The following is a 12888-nucleotide window of genomic DNA, read 5'->3' on the forward strand; positions in this document are numbered from 1 at the left end:
AGATCCACATTTTTGTATTCTTAGTTTTAATCAGCTTACTATTATAAAACCTGAGACCTTAAGAGAGAGAACACAATAATAAAGAAGTTATGATTATCATATATGATATGATTTGAAGCAAATGCTCAGTAAATTTAGTAAATGTTTGTAGATTGAATGGCTATTTTCTGCACATTCTTACCCAAGCAAATATAATGCCCACTAGTTGACTTTGGAGTCTCTTGGGAAGAGAAACAGCCTATCTTTGTTAATCTGCTTTTTAGTGTGTCCACAGAAGAGATCTTAATTTGATGTCTTTTGAGTTCTGTCATTGTAACAAAATATTGAGATGCACAACTTAAAAAAGAGGGAAGTTTTATTTTGGCCCTCAGTTTTGGAGGTTTCAGTCCACAGTTGGTAGTCTTTTGCTTTTGGGCCTGTGGGGAGGCAGTGCATTCTGGTGGGGAGCACATGGTAGAGGAAGCTACCATGTCTCTCATGGTGGCCAGGTTACAAAGAGGGAGAGGGGATGTTTGGAGTCCCACAGTCCTATTCAAAGCACACCCCCAGGACCTAACTTCCTTCCCCTGGGCCCAGCCTATTAAAAGCAACATCACCTCCCAATAGCACCCCCACCCTGGGTACCAAGTTTCAACTTAGGAACCTCTGGGGACACTTATCCAAACTTTAGCACCATCTATCAGATAAACAAAGTTATAATAAGTGGTAGGGATTGAAAGGACCCTTTTCTTACTTTCACAAATCTTTTTAATAGTTTTCCTGACCCAAAGAATCAAATCTAATGATAGGGTAGTGAGTGGGTATTCAGCATGCCAGAATATTAGCTATCACAGTATTTCATTCGTTTCAAACATTTGTTGCCTGTCAATGTGTGTTTTATGATCAGTCTCAGGAAAGCTTAGTTTATAAACTTTGTCCTCATTTTGTTCATATCAATTTGCCTTTAGAGTTGACAGATATGAAATAACTAAAAAGCTAGTTGATATTATATTCTCCACATCAGTCTACCTAGACTTTGGTGCCTTTTATCGTTCTTTTTAACATGGTAATACTGTGAGTTGTCATAGAATAATTATTATTCTCATTAAAGGAGCATCGTCCATTTAATTCTTGTAGCAGCTCTAGTCACTTACCCAAGGCTTCTTACTTAGTAAGTGGTCTACTTTAATTTCCTATTTTTAAAATTTTATTTCCCCACACCAACCTTTTGGTGATAAAAAGAATGTTGTAAGAACAGGTTAAAGTATGTTCGTAGAATATTTCTTGTTTTTTTTTCTATTTCAATGTTTTATTAATCTAAAATTTTTAAAAATGAGTTTTGAGTTTAGAAGATCTTTTTTTTTTTTTTTTTTTTTGCATTGGGGATTGAACCCAGTACCACTGAGGTATGTTTCCAGCCCTTTTTTATTTTGTGACCGAGTCTAACTAAATTGCCAGGGCTGACCCTGAAATTGCCATCCTCTCTGCCTTCTGAGTTGCTGGGATTACAGGCATGTGGCACCATTCCATTCCTAAGATAGCTTAGGTAAAGAAGAGTTAACTTTAAATACCATTTTTACATGGCATAAATCTGAATTTAATAATAATGCTGCTTCCTTCTATTAAGAAAGACAAGTACATTTCCCCCAAACTATGTAAATAAATGATCACCGGTTGTAAAATCTATTGATTAAAAACTGTGTATAAAAGGACATAAATTATTCTGAGGTACTTTGCATTTTCAGTTGAGAAAGCATTTTACTTTTATCGTTCCTCATTGGAACTAAATTCATTTTGACAATTTTTGTTTTCCATTTTTGCCTTGCTTGGAGGATTAATATTTGTGAATTTGGTTAAGAATGAACTTGGGGAGAATAAGAGGATCAAATGCAGATTTTACTCTTGAAGCAGCACAGTGAAAATGATTAGGTGATAGTGATTGGTCTTATTAATAACTTAATTATTCAGAATTGCAAATAGGATTTAGTGCCCTTTAGAAGCTTTTGGAATGAATTCATTTACCACATGGAAAATAAAAAAGAACGTGTCAGAAATTGCCAAGGACACCCTTGTTTGTAGCACACATGTGATTCACTGGCTAGAGAGAAGCACAGTATGCAGCTTTCAAGGTTTATTTTAAAGGAAATGGGATATGCTCAATGCATCCTGTCTACCTCTTGCACTGGCTAGAATGTAGATTCTAAAGTGAGTTTTGGAGCTGCCGTCTTAAAATATGAGGCGGGAGTCCCTGGTTGAGGATGGCCCACCCAAAAAACAGAAGAACTGGTTTCCTGACATCATGGAGCTACCATATCTGTCTTGGACTTCTAGTGCTAACACTGTTAGGTGTATGTGTAAGAAGTGAGCTTCCTCCTTGGTTCAACCATTGTGTGTTTAGGTTTTTGTTTTCATAGTAGCAAAGCTGGTGTCCTAACTAATAAATTCAATAAACCTGACTTTATAAAATAAAATAGCCTACACAAGGCAAAAAACATCACAAAGTCAAAGGGCAATTTTTATAAAGTAATCCCAGATAAGAGAAACATCTCATAGTTAATAAAAAAAAAAATGTTTGAAGTTGTAAGCTGATCTCATAGAAATAGTAATGGCTCATGAACATAAGAAAAAAAGATGCTATTTATAATAAGAAGAAAAACAAATGAAAAATAAAATGAAACTAAGGATCATTTTCCCCAAGCAGTCTGGCAGAAATCCAAAAGTTGGAAGAAGGCTCCAGTGCTGTGGTGCCTGTCGTCTGCTCCCCAAGGCCTGCCCTCACCACCTGTTCCGCAGCTCTGGCTCACTGCTAGGCAGAGTCAGCCCTGCCTTTTCACCTACACTCATGACCCTCCTGTCTTTTGCCTGGAACCTTATCTTGGGAATCCTTGGGCTAATGCACCTCCTTTACTCAAGTGTCCTCTTCTCACTGAAACATGAATACAAGCACCACTAGGGCAGCGATCTTTTTGTTATTCTCTGAAGTATTCTAAGCTCCTGCAATTAGCCCTCTGCATAAAATTGTTAAATATTTGTTACAGTATTGTAACAGACTATATTATAAGGCTGTAAGGAAGTAGGTAGGTTTATAAATTGCTAACTATCCATGGAAAACAATTTGTCATTATATCAAAATTAGCATATGCACCCTTTGAGCAAGCAGCTGTCCTTTTGTGTCTTTATCTTCCAGTTACTACTGTATGTTCAAGATTTTTCTTTGTAGTTTTTGTTGTTATTCAGTTGCATGATTAAAAACAACTGACATGACCGTAAATAGGGGTTTGCTTAAGTGAAGTAGGAAAACATCATACAGTGGAACGGAATGCTCTAGAACTGTAAGAGTGTGCAAGAAACAGTCATTTAATGGGAGATCTTAGAGTGTAGAGTGTGCTATCTTTTCTGTTAGAAAAAGATTACAAGGGAATAGGTTTATATATGCCCATTATTGTGTGCATATACATAAAAGACATTCTAAAAGAATTACCCAGATATGGTCAAGTGTGGTGATACATGCCTGTAATCCCAGCTACTCAGGAGATGGAGGAAGAAGGATTACAAGTTCAAGGCCAGTCTTGACAACTAAAGTGAGACCCTATCTCATCATAAAATATAAAAGCAGCAGGTGGAGGAGGGTAGAAGGACGAGGGGAGGGAATGGGGAGCTGTGGGTAATGAAATTAGACCAAATTATATCCTCATATTGTCCACATATATGAATATGTAACAATGAATCCCATTGGCACATTAATTATAATGTACCAATAAAAAAATAAAAAAGGACTGGGGATAAAGTTCAGTGGTAGAGTGTCTGTGGGTTCAATTCCCAATAATAGCCCTTCCCCAACACAAAAACAAAAATGGAACTAAATATATGTAGGGAAATTTGGAAACTTAAAACTTGGTATATGGGGGAAAGGAATGGAAAACACTGATATGCTTTGTATTTTTTGTTCACAGAAGTAAGTGGAAGTATTTCCTTTTCAAAAAATTAAAATAAAACTTGGAATTCTGGGTAATATATTCTGTTCTAACATAGAATATGCCAATAAATATCTTTGACTTATTTCAGGGATAAAAATTAAATTTTACAAATAATTCTAGTAGTTCAATGTAGTATTTTTATGTATGTGTTTTATATTGTTCTTTATGATTCTGGAAGTAAGATGGGTGCTGCACTTTGTGTTACATATTTTTTAAAATTATTTTGTTGATGTTGTAGACAATCATCTGATTCTGTTACCTTTTCTTTTCAGTCCTGATGATATTGGGACCTGCTGGTATATCCTTCTCTCTGGTTCCGTGTTCATTAAGGAATCCATGTTTCTTCCAAGAAGCAGGTATGGTACAAACATTTCATAATGATGCATGATGCTTGAAATTCTCTTGCAGAATTGAGTTCTTTTGCCAAATTCTTCTGATACAAAGCAAGGCAGAAATGCTTGTATTATGCCGTAAAGACTCTTTCCAGTCTCACAAAGGACAAGAAAAGAAAACATGCTGGCAGTATGTAAATTTGTTACATGACCATGTTAACTGTCTTTTTGGGCACATTTTTTGTGAATGAAATTGCCTTAAACATGCTGGCAATATGTAAATTTGTTACATGACCATGTTAATTAACTGTCTTTTGGGGCACATTTGTTTATTGGGAATGACATTGCCTTAAAGATGACTTAGATAAAGAAGAGTTAACTTTAAAAGTATAGCAGGCAGTCTCATAAGCATCTGAAGAGAAGCAAAGAAAGTTCATTAAGACCACATGGGACTAGAAATGGAAAGCCAGGAACTGTCTTTGACTTCTCTGCTTTTCAGGACCATATGGTCTCTCATTTTTGCATCTGTCTGCGGATTGGCTTCCCACTCTAAGGCTATTAATTTCTCTCTCCCTGTGACTTTGGCTTGTATGTGCTGACTATTGATTTATGACCTTGTATCCCTACTGTTTATACCATTTGACTGTAGTGTTTGTGTCTTTTCCTTGAATTCCTTGGGATGCAGTCTGTTTGGCTCAGTTTGGGGCAGCTACACACCTTTCTTCCAGTCATCTGTGGCCAGAATAGGTTAGGGACTCACCTATCAGAGCATTGCTACCTATGTTCAGGTTAGCTATTGATTTTCAGTGGTTACTTTTTTCCTACTAAATGTGTGTTTTTCACAAGCAACTATTTTTATTTGAACTAAAGATTTAAAATTTTTTTAACTAAGTAATTTTATTTTACATTACTAATTATTTAAATTGACTAAATTTATTAAAGTATTGTAATCCCCTTTCACCTAATTTCTCTCTAAAAATATTCAAGTATGTTCTGGATAAGTAATTTATAATGGATTAGAGTTAAGAATCTGTTTTAAGGATGGAAACAATCTTTATAAAAATTTAGAGCCAATGAGATAGGGAGAGGTAGTTTTTCATTGTAGCCAAAGCAATTGACTGGGTGTGGCAGCAGAAGGGCATGGGATGGCCCTTTCGGGGCCAGAATGGTAGTGAAAGAGTGCCAGGGGACACATGGCATCTAATTAAAAATCTTCTCTGGTGTAATCCTCATGCTTCTTTGCCCTTCTACTTCTCCAAGGTCAGGTTGACAAGTGTTATTCTCTTTGGAAAATGGTCCCATGAGGGAAGGAGTTATATTGCCTGTTTGTTGTTCTTACAATAACAGTAGTTATAATAATGAGAATAGCATTGGTAGTAGTAGTATGGAGATAGTAATAGTTGTAATAGCAATAATAAGAGTGATAAAATGATGATAACATGATAGCCAAAGCTTTTATAGTGCTTCCAGTTTGCCAGGCACCATTTGAAATGCTTTGTGTGCTAAGTAGAATTATTACCTATATCTTATAGATAAGGAAACTTGGGTGTGTAGGGGTTACACTCCTAGAAGTCTGCCTAGAAAGTCTGGAGTGACGTCTATGAATTCTGCTTCCTAGAGGAATGGAGAATTTAATAGTGATACTCTTCCTGTCATTCAAAGACAGAGCCCGCTGTTTTGTCCCTTGCAGGTTCTGTTATGCTCTTTTTGAATACAGAAGGTGGAGGCAAATGATATTAAAGCATTGGAATATTTTAAACATTATATATAATTTTGGTGTATAAAGCAATAGCAATTACTATCTAAATTTTCAAAGATAAAGGAAAAACATCACTTAAAATCCTCCTATTCAAGATGCTCGTTCTCTGATATTCTGGGGCTGATTTTCTCTAGACTTCATTATGTGTTCCACATGCTTAAAATCATACTTTACATATTAACTAATTTCTGGTATCTGTAAGTTAAAGAATATGTGTCTGTATGTGCATTGCCTCATACAAACTCACTATAAAGGTTTATTCTTTATAACTTTCAATGCCCCTTTGAAGATTAGGTAGGTATTTGAACTTTTCACAATTTAGTTACTAATTTCGAAGGGTAAATATAAATAATGCTGTAGTGAATGTGGTTTGGAATCTATGCGTCTAAGGACAACACCAATTGGTGACTTCATCATCATCTTGAGACAGTGTCTGTTGCACAAACAAAATCCACAGACAGAAGCCCTGGAGCAGGGAAGGAGCCTGCAATGGCTTCCTACCATCAACAGCTAGTCAAGTAACAGCTTGTTCTAACTTCTGGAAAGGGAACTCAGTGTTCAGAAAACTGCTGTTCTAGAAGCAAGAGGACTTGCAGTTCAGGCCTATTTCATGAGCACATTGGACTCTATGTCTAATTATTTTAAAAGATGACATAAGTTACTCTGTCTCTGGCTGGATGTCAAATGCTTGCAAGTCAGTACTTTAATGGGATGAAGGAATGGTATTTCAGACTGAATAACAAGCTGGTACTATATATAGACCATTCCTTCATGTTGCACCTGGTGACATTTGCTCTGTCCAAGTTGTTTGTTTCCTTTGGGGTTGTTGCCTTAGGAATGATTCTGAGATTGTTTTAATAAGAAAGAGTCAATCTGCTGGTACTGCACTAAAGGTTAACAGTTCATGTCTATGTATATAAGAAAATATAGAAGTTCAATATGTACTAGGTGTTACTATCAAACCAGTTTTATAAAACAAGTTTACAGATGATTCGCTACACTTGCCATGTTTTTTTCACATAAGCCTGGAAATTGGTTGTTGGTCTATGTAATAAGTAAACTGAGCATTCTCTTGACAATGTCAATTCATTTTACCGTGAGCAATTAATTCACCTCAGTTAGTTTTGAAATCCAAGTAGCTTCATCAACATTTTCATATTTTTAACTAATTCCCCTGAAATTATTATTTTTTTTTTGGGTGCCGGGGATCGAACCCAGGGCCTTGTGCTTGCTCCACCGACTGAGCTATTTCCCCAGCCCCCCTGAAATTATTTTGATACCCGATTTTATCAGGTGACAAGGGAGATATATATGCAGAAAATTTGTCATTTGTCTTCAAATTTCATTAGCTCTATTGAAGTCCTTGGTTAATATTTAAGTAAATATTTTTTTTTTGTTTTTCTTTTTTTTTAATTCATTTTTATTGTAAACAAATGGGATATATCTTGTTTTTCTTTTTGTACATGAAGTAGAGGCATACCATTTGTGTAATCATACATTTACCTAGGGTAATAGTTTTTGATTCATTCTGTTATTTTTTTCCTCCCCCCCCACCCCTCCCACCCCTCTTATCTCTCTATAGAGTCCCTCCTTCCTCCATTCTTGCCCCCTTCCCACCCACTTATATGTGTCATCATCCGCTTATCAGTGAGATCATTCATCTTTTGGTTTTTTGAGATTGGCTTATCTCACTTAGCATGATATTCTCCAACTGCATCCATTTGCCTGCAAATGCCATAATTTTATTCTTCTTTATAGCTGACTAATATTCCATTGTATATATACACCACAGTTTCTTTATCCATTCATCAATTGAAGGGCATCTAAGTTGGTTCTACAATCTGGCTATTGTGAATTGAGCAACTATGAACATTGATGTGGCTGTATCTCTGTAGTATGCTGATTTTAAGTCCTTTGGGTATAGGCCGAGGAGTTAAGTAAACATTTTTTTTTTCTTTTTCACTTTTGTTATCTATCTGGGTAGATGAGATTGTTTTGGTTATGTACCTTCACTTTGGTTGTTCATACTGATTCTTCAAAGATTTATAACATTTATAGAGCCGGTGAATTCCAGTGTGACTTTCAGTGACAACTCCCTCTCTACCCTCCAAGCAACTTATAGTGATACGTTGTTTTTATGAGTTTTGTTTTAAATCTTTCAGAAATTTGTCAAGTTTTCAATCACAGATGTTTGTACAAGTAGCCATAATGTCATATATTTTGTGTCATTGCATATAATGTTGCCATAACGTAGAGCTAAACTTGTATTTGAAATATAATTTGTATTCTTCAAGCAATGTCCACTTTACAGTTATGTTTTTCTTAAAGTGTTATAAAAAATGAGTTCAGGTTCTTTGCATCTATAGAAGGATTGCAAACAGAAATAATTTAGAAATATAGTGTATGGGTTTAGAGGGAATATTTTCTGTAGATGACTCCAGAAACAGTATAAACTGTAGGTTTTTTCTAAGCCTCTAAGCAAAGCAGGTGTGGACACTATAATGTGTGGACTGTGTGCTGCACAGTTTTATGAGTATAGTTTACATCTATCATCCTTATAGGTTGATGGTTGACAGAGAATAGTAAGGCAAGGAAGGACTATTTCCTTTCTGATTTTTCTCTCTTTCTTTCCTTTTCTTTTCTTTCTTTTTCTTTCACTGGGGATTGAACTCGGGGACATTTCACCACTGAGCTACATCCCCAGGTCTTTTTACTTTTTCTTTTGAGACAGGGTCTCACTAAGTTGCCTATGCTGACCTGGACCTTGTGATCCTCCTGCCTCAGCCTCCTGAGTCGGTGGGATTACAGGTATGCTTGACTGTGCCTGGCTTCCCCTGATTTATTTTTAAGGCATTGTTTGCAGTGGTAGTGGGACTGGGAAACAGTAGATGAGAATTATAAAATTTCAGGTTTAGAAATGATTTTCTTTTTTTAATATAGTTTTTAGTTGTTGATGGCTCTTTATTTTATTAATTGATTTTTTAGTGCTGAGAACTGAACCCAGTGCCTCACACATGCTAGGCAGGTGCTCTAACACTGAGCTATAACTCCAGCCCCCAGAAATGATTTTCTAATGTACTTTTGGTTTATGTTACAAATGTGTAAGAAAACATTAATAATGTTTATTGTCCTAACGTACTCTAAGTAAGTACATTTAAAGAACTGAATAGAAATCATTGCATACTTTCTCAACAATTTATTGTACAAAGAACTAAAATGTTTAAGAAGATAGAAATCCTAATTAACCTGAGTTGATCATCACACATTATGTGTATATGTGTATATATATATAGAATTATCACTCTATACTCCATAAATATGAAATTATTACATGTTATTAATAAAGAGAAAGTGTTATATGATTTAAAATTTATTTTAAAATTGTCCCACTGTTAATTCTGAAACTTTTTTTGTAATAAAATCACAATCTAATAATTTGAGTTATTTTTTGGTCATTGAGTTCTTTGAATGCCTGAGCATTCTAATCAGATATTAAAAATTGGCTCAGATTGATTCTAAACTTGTTGTTGGGATTATTAGGGCAGGAGAGTTTATCCAAGTTGTATGTTAGCTCATAGAGTTGGAGTATTTTTCCATTTATTTGTCATTTTAAAATCTGTTTGCAAAACAAGCAAAAAAGCCAAAACACACCAAAGACCAAAATAATATATATGGTATTTAAGACATGAACCATTATAGTTAGACAGACTCTTCTCTGAATTTTGGTGTTGAAATCCTGGGAGGGAAGTCATCCTTTTAAAAGTAATAAGTGATTTTCTTAATAGAATCAAATCTATGGTAGAAGTCTCTAAGAAAGTGCCCTGTAATAAAAATGATGATACACACCATATTTAACCCTAAATAAATAATATCTTTATTGCTCTGGTGGTTTAAAACTTTCTATATTTTTATGCAAACTATTGGTAAGCAGTCTCTTTAATTCCTATTTATGCAGTGGCTGGTGTGGGGGCTGTGACGTTAAAGGAAAAAATAAGCCTAGGCTAGCTACAAGCCTAGGAACTCTAAAGGTGATAAAAGAAGGATTATAATTCATGCTGGAATGAGAGGGATTAGGAAAAAGACCTTTGCAGACAATGAAGGTTTCTAGTGTATGGGCTTTAGGGTCAAAATGACTGGATTATATTGGGTAAGAGAACAAATAGGCACAGTAATGTGTTCACTCCCAGTGCCTAAGAAGTTATGTCTATACCTGACAATGCACTGTCAGTGAAGTGCCATCAAAATTGAGGTCATTCTGAAACAGTTTTGGGAGATGATAGAGTTCAAGCTTGGAGGCATTTTACCATCTTAAGTCGAACACGAATTGAAATTATCCTTAGAGTGTTTGCTGTGTGGTTTTTACGTTAAGTCCTGAAGCATACAAAGGAAGCAAGATGGTCTACCCCTGCTATTGTGTCACTTAATATGTTCGGGGAAGAAGAGGCAGTTGTATATGATACATGAAAAAAATTGCCTAGGTGTCATTGAACAGGTAGTATAGTAAAATTGATGTAGCACAGACCATGCAGAATGTAAAATCATTTTAATGCAGGTGGGAGAATTAAAGGTAGCTCTTCTGGAGGTGGATTTTGAATTGGATTAGAAAGTGATTAGAAAGAAAATCCAGATACAGTAAAGAATATAAGAGGTGGTACAGAAAGAGCATTGAGGGTGGGCAATCTGTACATTACTGATAGCTTTAGTGAAGGCAAAACAATGGGACCAGTTTATTTACAAGAAAAGGGCAGTTTAGGGAGTAATAAGTGGTCTAGTTTACAAAGCTGCATAACTTGGTTGGAAAGCCAGTACTTTTGGTAAGTTAGGTTTCAAGTAACATTGGCAGGAGATTGGAGGAATTGTGTACATCAGTCAGGCCAGGTGCGGTGGTACACACCTGTAATCCCAGCAATTTGGGAGACTGAGGCAAGAGAATTACAAGTTTGAGGCCAGCCTCAGTAACTTATTGAGGCCCTAAGTAACTTAGGGAGACTCTGTCTCAAATTAAAAAATAAAAAGAACTGGGGATGTAGCTCCTGGGTTTGATCCCCAGTATTTAAAAAAAAAAAAAGGAAAAAGAAATGCATACATCATTTATTTGTGCCATGTCAACTGTGTCCATTTGCAATTAATGTTTTTCCTTCATTGATGCCAAATATATCTACAATTTAAAAATTAAAATTGTGCTATGGTCCTCTTAATAATCACATTTTAAATTAGAGCTGGCAGTTATAATGAGGATAAGTGGAGAAACAAGACATTTAGCTAATCAGTTCTGAGAGGCAGAAATACTATTCTCATTATGCTTCATATGACAAACAATGAGCTACTTCAGTTTAAAAATCGCAGGCCTACTTTCTGCCTGCCAGTTCTATGTGATAAGTTAATTGATTGCTCTGAGAACTTGCTAGTTTTTTTTTTTTTTTTTTTTTTAGTAATAAAAGCGGGTAAAACAATGGACAAGTGATTCTGTATGTGGTAGACATTTGATGATATATTTAAATGTTTTATATTTCATTTAAAGAGCTATAGGGTTTTTGACAGTCATTCTTGAAAAAGCACAAAATTATTATAAGTCACATGATCTGTTGGAGTTGCAGTATTGCATTTAAAAAATATTTCTCTAATGAATTATATTACAGAAGGGTATCTTTATTGGACATTAACTGTGACCAAAGATATAAAGAGTGGTGTTTTGGAAGCTTTATGTTAAGACTTACCTTCAGGTATTGGCAGAATCATAATGGGGAGCACACATTAAGGAATTGAAGGGCTGGTTCTTGAAGAAATGGGGAAAAAAACCATCTGTGGGCCACCTTAAAACTATTTTCATTGAGTTTTAGAACAAATCTATTGGTCATATACACATACCTTCCCATCCATTGTGGGAAGATATCACTGACTTAAGCTTCTTAAAACCTTTCTTTATAGACAGCATCATTCAAATTTGTTTTTTCTTTGGATCCCATGAACTCTAGGTGCTGCGTCTAGAATGCAACTTACACATACAAATCTCCTTGACCTGTTTTTCCTACCGCTAAGGGCTTCAGCATCCTGTTTACTACCCATTGTAGAAATTTCTGAGAGTCTCTATTCCAACCTCTTTTCTACCCTAATGATTTATTTTTTGGTAAATAACATTCCGAAGTTGGAAAGATAGTATCTATCAAACCAAATGTTTCTGTCACCACTGCCTCTGCCTTTGTTCAGATGTCACCTGCTCTGCTAAAATAGCTCCCCAAATGCTTTCAGTACTTCCATAGTACCACAATAATTGTTACAGAACACAGAATTTTTCTTGTTGAAATCTTGTATAGCGAGCTCAAAGGACTTCCCACTGCTTAGTGAGTACAGGGCAACTCAAAAATATGTCTCTAACTTGTATCACTCTTTACACACATAACAGTGACTCCAAATAGATCACTGTTCTGAGCACACCTTTGCCTGGGCCATCCCCTTTGCTAAAATCTTCACCCCACTGTTACCACCTTTTTCCCCCACTCCACCCATTCACCTGTGAAAACCACATACTTTTTTCTTTGGGGATCCTACCCATTTATTCTTATCAGAATTAATCATTCCATTCTAAACTGTAAGCTTTTTCATGGGCATTAGTTGTGTTACCTTTGCTTCTCCAGCATCTACATGGCAGGCATTTTAATAAGTATTTGTTGAACTTTGTGGATTCAGGATTATTTTTTTTTTTAATATATTTTTTAGTTGTAGGTGGACACAATACCTTTATTTCATTTTTATGTGGTGCTAAGGATCGAACCCAGGGCCTCATGCGTGCTAACTGAGCACTCTACCACTGAGCCATAACCCCAGCTCCAGGATTACATTT

At 35.7% G+C, this 12888-nt stretch overlaps 1 protein-coding gene across 7 annotated transcripts in view; it reads left to right on the forward strand.

The window, feature by feature from the left end:
• Rapgef2 (Rap guanine nucleotide exchange factor 2) overlaps positions 1 to 12888 on the forward strand; it is a 247702-nt gene that overhangs the window by 109681 nt on the left and 125133 nt on the right. For all 7 annotated transcript variants that reach the window (XM_047566221.1, XM_047566225.1, XM_047566224.1 and 4 more), the window contains exon 4: positions 4229 to 4312. In XM_047566221.1, the coding sequence (XP_047422177.1) occupies positions 4229 to 4312 (84 nt within the window). The remainder of the gene's footprint in view (positions 1 to 4228; positions 4313 to 12888) is intronic.

Source organism: Sciurus carolinensis, chromosome 10 (genome assembly GCF_902686445.1).
Source record: "Sciurus carolinensis chromosome 10, mSciCar1.2, whole genome shotgun sequence".
Lineage (NCBI taxonomy): Eukaryota > Metazoa > Chordata > Mammalia > Rodentia > Sciuridae > Sciurus > Sciurus carolinensis.